Source organism: Humulus lupulus, chromosome 4, assembly GCF_963169125.1.
Source record: "Humulus lupulus chromosome 4, drHumLupu1.1, whole genome shotgun sequence".
Taxonomy (NCBI): Eukaryota; Viridiplantae; Streptophyta; class Magnoliopsida; order Rosales; family Cannabaceae; genus Humulus; species Humulus lupulus.
In genome coordinates this window covers 92,179,545-92,190,507 of record NC_084796.1, presented here as the reverse complement: position 1 = coordinate 92,190,507, position 10,963 = coordinate 92,179,545, and the positions used below count along the sequence as shown (strand labels likewise).

The 10,963-nt window shown below is 33.0% G+C and overlaps 1 protein-coding gene across 1 annotated transcript; it reads right to left on the bottom strand.

The window, feature by feature from the left end:
• Positions 1–5,416: 5,416 nt before the first annotated feature.
• On the bottom strand, positions 5,417–7,276 carry LOC133832371 (uncharacterized). The gene is made up of 2 exons (XM_062262722.1): positions 6,417–7,276; positions 5,417–6,320 (listed from the first exon to the last, which is right to left on the bottom strand). Exons 1-2 carry the CDS (start codon positions 7,274–7,276, stop codon positions 5,417–5,419), a joined length of 1,764 nt encoding a protein of 587 aa, XP_062118706.1.
• Between the last annotated feature and the right edge of the window lie 3,687 nt (positions 7,277–10,963).

Genomic DNA, 10,963 nt, shown 5'->3' with positions numbered 1-10,963 from the left:
AAGTTGGTTGATGATTTCAATGGGACTTTTTCCTTGGAAAAGCTAGGATCTCTTCACTATTTTCTGGGTATTGAAGCTTATCGAGACTCCACTGGTATATATCTATCGCAGTCTAAGTATGTTGATGATTTTTTGATTAAGCTCAATATGCAAGGTGCCAAAGGCCACTATACTCCAGCTGCTCCTAGATAAACCCTGTCTCGTAATGAGGGTGAACCAATGGCGGATCTGAGTCTCTATCGAAGAATTATAGGAGCTCTATAATATCTAACCATTACTAGGCCTGATATAGCCTACATTGTTTCCAAGCTTAGCCAATTTTTACAGTCTCCAACGACCTCTTATTGGATTTCTTGCAAAGGGTTTTATGGTACCTAAAACACATGACCACACATGAAGTTAGCTTCAAGATAGATTCAGCAAAACACCTTACTCTACATGGATTCTCAGATGCCGACTGGGCAAGTAGTCTAGATGACAGACGTTCTACATTTGCTTATTGCGTCTACCTTGGGCCATCCATAATATCTTGGAGCTTGAAGTAGCAGACTGTAGTGGCACACTCTATTACAGAGTTGGAGTACGGAGCACTAGCTCATGTTGCTGATGAGATGGTATGGTTGAAAGCTCTTCTTACAGAAATGCATATTCCTATAGACAATACACCTATCATTTGGTGTGACAATCTTGGTGCTACCTCATTAGTTGCAAATCCATTGCATCACGCTAAGACCAAACATATTGAAATTGATATTCATTTTGTTAGTGACTTGGTCATGCGAAACAAGTTGATATCAAATATTTTCCTACTTATGAACAAATTTTTGATGTGCTTACTAAGAGTTTATCTATAAAATGATTTCTTCGCTTCAAAGACGAACTCAAGTTTGTAGAATCCATTTTTCGTTTGAGGGGAATGTAGAGGATCAGTTAGAGAATCCCCTAGATGTACACTGAGTTGTTAGAAATTAGTTCGGCAGTTAGATTGTTCGAACCACTCATCGAAAGTGTGGGATATTGTTAGAATCTGTTAGCTTGTTTACTTAGCCATGTAAATAATAATCTTATGCTCTCTAGAGTTTTTTCAGAGAGCTCATTCATTTTTTGCACTTCTGAGTTTGAGTTCCTTTGATTCTTCACTAGCTTGTACACTTACATAGTTAAAATGAAATATTGAAAAGTATTTTGACTGCTTCACATTGTTTTTACTCAACTTCTACCTTACTATATTTATGCCGAGATAGGCGTTTGCATAAACCTTTCAAACCCTTTGTGAGAAGGAATTTTTCCATCCTTTATAGATGGTGGAAAAAATTACCAAGTAATATACATTTTCCCTTCTTCTACTCCCTTTATTTCTGCTTATTTTATCACATAAAACTAATTCAAGTAGCCTGTGAGATTTGGAAGATCAATGTATTCCTAGGCTTTGAGGATATGAGAATAATAGACCTTAGGCTTGCCTCATTCTAATGGAACTATGATTTTACCTAAAAATAAACAAATTCTTAGAAGAAGATGTCTTATCCTTAGCATCTTTTTGGGTTCACCTAATCACAATGACAAGCTAATTTGGCATATTTTTCTAAAGATGGTGAATATATTGTGTGCAGTGGTTATGAAATTCCTCTACGGGAAACAAAGAGGGTGTTTGGCTCCTTAACTAAAAAACTGTATTTTGTTTTTAAAAGCTAAAAACTGTTTTTTGAAAACAATGTTTGGTGTTTGGCGTTGTTTTCAGAAAACAATTTTTAAAAACAAAGTTACAAAAAACAGAAAATTTTGAGAACTAAAAGTTGTTTTATGTTGTTCTCTAATTTTTTTGTCTATTTTTTTTTTCTCATATCACTTTTTTAATTATTATTATCTAACATCATTTATTGTCACATCATTTTCTCTCTCCTTATTTTCTCTTTTATCACTTTCTATCTCCTCACTTTTTCTCTCTCGCTATTTTCTATCTTCTTACTTTATATCTTTTCATTTTTTCTTTCATCATTTTTTATCTCCTTATTTTCTCTTGCATCATTTATTATGTCATCATTTTTTCTTTCATCACTTACTATATCCTGACTTTCTCTCTCATCATTTCCTTTATTATTATTTTTTCTCTACTCACTTCTCTCTCTTAACTTTCTTTCTTATCATCTTCTCTCTCATTTTTTCTTGGATTAATTCATCTTTTCTCAATTTCTATTTCTTCAAATTTTCTCTCCTTACTTTCTCACTCCTTATTATTCATCATTTTTTCTTTCAAATTATTTTATCTCATTATTTATTTCAAATTTTTATTAGATTTTTCTCATTGTAAATATATTTGTTAATTTTTTACTTAAGATTTAAAAAAAAATAAAACTAAAAAATTGTTTTTAAAAAACATTAACCGAACATCTCTTGTTTTTTAAAAACTACAAAAATTGTTTTCTGCTCTCATTTCTGAGAATACAACTTTGAAAACAAAAAACAGAAAACAATGCCAAAAAGGCCCAAAATTTTTAAAGAAATTCGACGTGTCTAAAATAAAGAATTGTGTGAAATATTATAGACAGTTAGTGTTCCACCTGAAATCAAATATTTCTTTTACGGAAAACCAACCACTTGTTGCTTCCTACTTATGATGTTTTGTTTTGCAGGGGTATATTATGCATTAGTGCAAGCTAAAACAAAGATGTTTCTCACATATTGTAGAGGTGCCCTTCAATTTGTAGTATTTGGAAAATGAAATAATATTTTTATAAATGCTATCAAAAAAGGTGGAACACCCTAATATCATCTTTATGTCAAACCATGCCAAATTACTTTCTAATGAAAGGATTTTGAGTTGTTTGTTACATGGAAAGTGGCATTCTAGGAATTGCTATGTTAATGGTCCCCCAAGTCCCAATCATCCTTATCTCTTGGATTAGTCTGTCGATTACGTTGTATATATTTAACGTCAAAGCAAATTCAACGGTGCAAAAACTCATGAGGATCCAGTAAAATGGTGCCCTTCGTTGAAGGATAAAATTTTCATTTACAATTTGAATATCAAAGATCATTTGTAGTACATGGGTTGGTACTAAATATTCTAGAGGGTGTGTTAGAGCCACTCAAAGTTTGCTCATAAATCAGCCTTTATTAAATCTTTTCACATTAAAAATTTAAGCTATTAAGGATGGTGTGAAACTTGCCAAAGAGATGAATCTTGAAAATTTTCACATCATCTCCAATAAAATGGTCAATAGCGAGAATCGTAATTTTTGGTGACTCTGAAGTTGTTGTTGAAGACCAAGAATTGGAGTCAATGCAAAGTATGGTTTTCCGGGTTTCAAATTTAATCTGAGAACTACAAATGTTTTTGGTCACTTCTTTTGCTAAATTTGGTTTATCTTGTAAAATCATCAACTTGTTGGAAGGAGGGTTATCCCTCAGGTGCATTGTTAGTTCTTAACACTGACATGTCTATTCTTTAAATTGATTCTTTACTTGAATGTATTTTTTCCAAAAAAAAAAAAAAAAAAATTAAAAAGGCATTTGGTGAAACCAGTTTACTTTGGTACAATAGCTACCGAAGGAGGTGGCATAGTGTTCTTGATCCCTAGCCCCAACAAGTTTATATGAATCTCTCTAGGCACGTACCACATAATTGTGGAGCAATGTATGTACCACATAGGGTCATATGATTATTACACAAGGAATATTAAAATTTGGTAATGAGACTTTATTTAATTGGTTAAACAATATTTTTGGCCGATATAAATATAAATATATATATTTCTGTTATTTTATTTTGGGCTAAAAAATACTTTCTTATAGAAATGTATGCTTCTCTCTAAAACCAATAAATAATCACTGTTAATTATGGCAGAAGACTAAAAGAGCTTAAAAAAACAAAAAACCTGGTCCACAGGTTCCCGATCATGATAAAAAATGTGTTACTATATTAAAAGCTAGTGGGACAGGCATAGACAGGAGTGAACCCATATACGTCTCCATATAACTTAAACTCGTGGTAAGCATTAATATAATTACATTTTCTTTTGATACGTTCCATAATACTCATATAAAATAGTCTATGACTACGTAATTGAGAAGAGACAAAGAATAGTGCATATCATAAATAATTGATGGTGCATGTCTATGCTTTTATTTAATTTGAAATTATAGAGTCCCCACATGAATGCCCCTTCTTCAAGCCAAGGGAACAACAACAATCATCCAAGAACAAACACTATTATATATTAATGTTATTATGTTTATTCAAAACAATTTCCTTTTCTTATTTGACTCTTCTTTATTATTAGTTACTTTTTTTTTTCTTTTTCGACAAAAGCCTCCTTTTTTCTTTTTTTAGCTTGGTAAGCTTTTTTCTTTTCCTTTCTCTTTCCCAAGCTTTAATTTTCTGCATGTCTTGCTTCTCTCTTACATAACAATTATATAGATTATTTTATTTATATTAATTTATAAAAATCAAATTAAGGTCGGAAAACATCATTGGCATACTACATTTTTAATTATATATATTTATGTAGATTCATTAATTAAAAAACATTATTTATTCTATAATTTCTGTATATATATATCAGTATGTGATACAATATTTTGATTTATTTATTTATATTTAATTCGTCTTCTATATTAATAAAGATGACTTTGAGTAAAATTAATCCAAGGTGAAGTCTTTTTACTGTGTGTAGACTAAGGCTAAACATGCAGTGGAAAATTAATCTGTGTGCTTTTCATAAATAAGAAAATGTTACTCTACGTACGTACTATATTAGATTAAGTCATATATTTATTTGTTGACTTTTTTATCTATGCACTTACAGTCTAGTCTCTAGTGTACATATTTACATATACATTGCATGTGTTCACATTTTGTGTTCATGCACGTTGTATAAATAAATAAACAAAATTAAGATTTAGACTCTAATTAAACTATGTGTGCATGGATGTGAAATTGGGAATTCCCCCTTTCTACCTAATTTAATTACGTACAATCATTTTTGCTCGCAACTAGTTTATATAAATCTAATTAATTCACTAGTGTTGTAAAAAAATAATTGGACAGATTGAATGTTTATTAGTACCATTTGTAATGGTAGTGTTATAATTTCTTCCGCTTAAGAATAATTTTAAAATACCCTAATAAGAACTCCATATTAGCATTATAGGATTTTAGTTTTTTATTTTATTTTAAAAGGATATACTTCTTTGGTACTCTGCGTGTTAATTAAATACAATTTTATTACCTTATGTTTACCATAATGATCATTAGATATCCTGCAATTTAAAAATTAATATAAGATATAACTCTAATTCAAATTTACTCAACAAATTATAGAGATCCTAATGAGTATATATATATATATATTTTTTGATGAATAAGAATCATTTTATTGCTCAACAAATCCTATTACAACTCAAGAGCAAAGGCCTAAACATGGCTCATTTGCTCAAACCAATTACAATCACTATGACTTGTTTTCTCATTTTTAAAAAGAGAAAACCTATTACAAATTCCTCTTTTAATTTTCTGTACAAGAGTATTAACAGTATACACATTATCATTCCACAAAGTATTGTTTCTAGCTTCCCAAACATTATATACAAGGCTATTCACAATGGCAAGATATACCTCTCTTCGAAATTTGGATTGCTTCGTCCTCTTGATCTTCTTGATACAAGCTTCTAGCTCCATTTTATGCACATTGAAACTTGCCCAAGTAAAGATAATTTGGGCCACTGTAGAGCTATAGTGACACCTAAAGAAGAGGTGTAGATGCGACCCTAAATGAGCACCACAAAAAGGACAATTAGCATCAACAATATGTCCAATTTTAAGGAGTCTCTCTCTAGTTTGTAACCTGTTTAAACAAGCAAGCCAAGTGATGAACTTGTGCTTGGGAGTACTTAGCCGATTCCAAATGGAAGAAAACCAAACCTTCCTGTCATTTGACTTCGGCCAAAGAAGAGAGCAAACTTTAGTGATACTAAAGTTCATTTGGGTGAAGATAGATTCTTCCATATTGTTCTTGATGATGTTCTTGACCATAACAATCTTTTTCCAATACCAACTAGCATTTTGTGGAGCCTCATATCTCCACCAACAATCATCTTTGATATATACAGAGTGTACCCAACGAACCCAGAGATTATCTTTCTTTTTGGCTATATCCCAAACATACCTACTCAAAGCTCCAATATTCCAGTGTTCTATATTACGAAAACCAAGCCCCCTTTCATCTTTAGGAAGACAGATATTCTTCCAAGCAACAAGACCCGGACCACAAGAGTTTGAATTACTCTTCCAAAGAAAAGCACGACAAATGCTATTGATTCTATCAAGGATATACTTTGGAAGAATTAAAATTTAAGCCCAATAAGTATGAATGGTCAACAAAAAAGAATTTATGAGGGTACATTTACCTGCATACAAAATATGCCGAGAGCTCCAAACTCTAATTCGAGCCACCATCTTCTCAATTATACTTTCACATTCAGCTTTGGAAATTCTTTTGGAGCAAATAGGAATCCCCAAATACCGAAATGGGAGCTGGCCTTGAGTGTACCCCGAGGCATTTAGAATGTACTCAACATCTTCATTCTTCATCCCAGCACAATAAATGGAAGTTTTGGAAGGATTTGCATGCAGTCCAGATGTGTTCGAGAACCTCTTGAAGGCTCTCAACAAAAGAAGAATGGACATAGTATCACCTTTAGAGAAAAGCAAAACGTCATCAGCAAAGCAAAGGTGATTCAATCTTAAAGCTTTACATCTCGGGTGATGCTTGAATTCCTTCTTCTTAGAGATCAAAGAAAGCAAACGGGATAAATATTCCATGCCAATCACAAATAGAAGTGGAGACAATGGATCTCCTTGTCGTAACCCCCTTCTAGAAGAAAAGAAGCCATGTAACGAGCCATTGATGAGCAAGGAAAACTTGGGAGATGTGACACATTCCATGATCAGATTAATAAAAGCAGTGGGGAAAAGAAGGGCATCTAACATTTCCCGAATGAACTCCCACTCCACTGTGTCATAAGCTTTCTTGAGGTCCATCTTGATCATATAAGAGGGAGAAGCAGTTTGCCTACCATAAAGCTTAACAAGGTCTTGGCAAATAAGAATATTATGAGAAATATATCGGCCATGGACAAACCCTCCTTGGTTATCCGCAATTAGGCTTGGAAGGACCTGTCTCATTCTAGCACATAACACCTTCATGATAGTTTTATAGACCACATTGCAACAAGCAATGGGTCTGAAATCACTAACACTATTCGGGCAATTCATTTTAGGAATCAAGGTCAGAGTAGTAGCATGTAGCATTTACCTCTTTAAGGAGCTTGCCCAAATTCAAGGTAGATAAGATAGCTTCAAGAAAATCATTCCTTGTTATCTCCCAAGTATTTTTTAAAATACCACTACTGAAGCCATCAGGTCCCGGAGCCTTCTCATTTGGAATGGAAAAAAGAGCTTCTTTTATTTCCTCAAGAGAATACGGCTGATTCAAGTACTGGACTTGCTGATCTATTAGAGTCGGCCCCTCTTGAACAACCTTAATGGAGACTTTCTTCCTGTGCTCAATCTTAGAACCAAGAAGATTAGAATAGAAATCTAAGAAAGCTTTATTAACATTTTCAGCATTGTCCATTAGCGTACCATTGCAATCATTGATGGCATAAACAGTGTTGCGTTTCCTTCTCATCTTGATGCTAGAGTGAAAAAGCTTGGTGTTGTTATCTCCATCCTTTAGCCAATTCATTTTAGCTTTTTGCTGAAGGAAAGAAATATAATTTTTATGAGCCTCCTTATGCTCTTCTCTAGCTTTTAATTCAGCCTCAATAAGGACTTGGTTATGGGGCTCTTTGTTGACAGCAAGTTGACACTCCAAAAGATGCTCTCTCGAAGTAGCCTCTTTATTTTCCACATCACCAAACCCTTTTCTATTTAGCTCACGAAGGATAGACTTGACACGCTTCAGCTTCACACACAAGCGATACATGGAATTACCAATGACCGGCTCCTTCCAACACTCCAAAACCATCTTGTTAAAGTCCGGATGAGAACACCACATGTCAAAAAATTTGAATGGTTTTAAGCCATTGCTATGAGTAGGATAAACAGCCAAGAGAAGAGGGCTATGGTCAAAATCCCCTTCCGGGAAAAAATGAACTTCAGCACTAGTGAATCTGTCCAACCACAACTGGTTAGCAAGAGCTCTATCCAGTTTAGCAAAGACCCGAGAATTGCCTTCCTGCTTATTATTCCAAGTAAAGAAGCACCCTGTATATTTCACATCTGATAAATTGCAATTTTCCACAAAATTTCTAAGAGCTTTAAAGTCTTTTGTAGGCTTACCAGCACGAACACGTTCTTCCGGATACATAACAGAATTAAAATCCCCTAAGAGCATCCAAGGATTAGTTTGAGTTCGAGAAATTACCATAAGATCATTCCAAAGGCCACTTCGCTCTTTTGAATCATTCGAAGCGTAAAGAAAGGTCGCCTCAAACGGATCCGCATTTTTGGGTCTAATAATAGTGTGAATATATTGACTGGTGCAACCACGAATATCTACATCAGAACTCAGCGGATTCCAAGCAAGAACAATTCGGCCATTATGATGATGAGCAGAATTTGATGTAAAACACCATCCTCTAAAGAGACTAAGGTATAAAACTCCCATGTTATGAGTTTTAACCTTTGTTTCCAGGAGACACACAACACCAACTTGCTTATTATTAATGAGTTTCCTCACCTCTTGATGCTTCCAAGTTGTGTTTATCCCCGGACATTCCAGCACAAGATCTTATCCATCAGGTTCGGGAGGAATTCCTCCTCCCCCACCTGTTGCCAACATTTCACACAATATCTGTCCCACTTGTAACTCAGCAAAGGCCTCAACATTTAAGGCTTGATATTTGTTACTCAACTGGACTGCATCATCCTCTTTATCCTCAGAATTTTTCTCCTTGATGCTCTTTCTCTGCCATATTCCATTTTTCTGTTTTACATTTCCAAGAGGTTGCACAATCACCTCTTTATCCTTTTTCTCAGTAAGGTCAGGCTTCTTGGTAGGAGCCTCCTCAGTGTGTTCAGGAATAGCCACCTTATTAGCAGCCACTTTAGGAATCCCTAATGAGTATATTCTTATAAATAACACGGTAATATTTTATACTAATTTCAAATTAAAGAGTACCAGATAATCATAATCGAGAACATAAAATTAATATCATTTCATACTAGTTTTCAAATTATAAGATATCATCGGAAATAGGTATTAAAGTTGTATTTCATTAATTAGAATATAGAGTACTAATAGGTATCTACCCTTATTTTAATTATCTTTATTAGTCCATATGTTATTTTAGATATATTCTTTACAATGGGTTTTCTTTTCTTACGTTTCTATTACCTACTCCCTTGTATGAATTATTTATTTAATGTTTATAGGGCACACGTGTCATTGAACACTACATACATATAGATGTCACAATAATAAATTCTTGTAGAATATATAATAATATAATCTGGTATTGCATCTATAGTTGTTGACCCGATTTTTAGACAACTAATTAATTGAAGTTGTGAGAATTTTCGTGCATAAAACCTAAAGAGAAAAGTCTGTAAGCAATTAATGCATAAGGTAAAAAGGCAAAGATTAACACTACTACAAATATAGGTTTTCTCTGTATTTTTTTTAACCCTAAAGAAAAAATACAGAGAAAATATTTGAATGAGTCTAAAATATCACATTTAATACTCGCACCCTATTTTATTGCGGTTTAAAAAAATGCAGTGTAAAGTCTGAAGGTTGGAGGAGGCGGAGACTTTTCTCTATGATTTTCGCTATATAACTGCAAAGAAAACCCATTCTCCCCTGCAAAACAACCCGAGACCCTAACTTTCCCTCATTTCCCACATTTGACACATGAGAAGATCAAGGAACGGCTCCACCTTCGTCCCCAGCCACAGGTAAGTTCCATTTTCACTATTATACTTTTGTTTTCTTCATTTTCTAGCATATTAACGCTTTAAATAATTTAAATAGACCTAATACTGATTTATTTTGAAGTTTTAGGGCAAAAATAAAGAAATATTGAGTGAGTTGGGTTTCAATGTATGTTTATAGGGTGATTTTCAAGTTTTTTTTTCTAACGTTTTTGAAAGTTTATATAGGCTTAGAAGACATTTCATTGTTCAAAACATGTATTAATCACTAAAACTTGATTTTTTTTAAAGATGAATATATTTAAGTTTTTCGGTAATTTTTTTTATTATTTACCTAATTCATTGGTTTTTTAATAATGTTAATATTAATTATGTTAAATCTTTAGAATGTATTGTTGCAGCGCACCAATTTTTTTCATTTTATTATTTTTTGTGCTTTGTTTTATTGATAATTGTTAAGTGTTAGAAATTATTTTAATTGTTTGAACTGTTCGGTAGGAATTATGTGAATTCAATTGTCAATTGTGCTATTTATTAGTTAATATAATTAGTAAGAAAATGAGTTTTGATTGAATGCGCCAATGTGCATGGTAGGTAGTGATGCACTTTAGCACTTGTGTGTGTGCATGTGCATAATTGCATGGTGAGCATGTAATAAATTTCCTACACATTATTTCCTTTTATTTGATTTATTTTATTTAATTAAATGAATTAAAAAGAAAATAAAAGAAGAGGAAAGATGAGGTAGGCGTGTGGACATAGTGGGAAGAGAGGATTCGTTCTTCCTATTTTATTTGACAATTAAGTAATTTAAATTGATGACTATAGATAAAATGGGAAGGAGGATGGTTGTGATCTTTATCATATTCATTATTTTCCTTTTATTTAAGCAATCAAATAAAAATAAACAAAGAAAAAGAGGAAACTTACCCATTTCCCATTTCTCTAGGTTAGATAAAAAGAGAAATATAGAGCTTTTCCAACACTTGCTCTTGTGTGTGACCGTCGACCATAGAGAGAGAGAGA

What these genes read in the sequence shown, in the direction of transcription:
- LOC133832371 (XM_062262722.1), bottom strand. Translation starts at nt 7,276, where the DNA reads ATGAATTGCCCGAATAGTGTTAGTGATTTCAGACCCATTGCTTGTTGC. An exon ending in TGGAGCTCTCGGCATATTTT is followed by an intron (nt 6,321 to 6,416) that starts GTATGCAGGTAA and finishes TATCCTTGATAG; the next exon opens with AATCAATAGCATTTGTCGTG.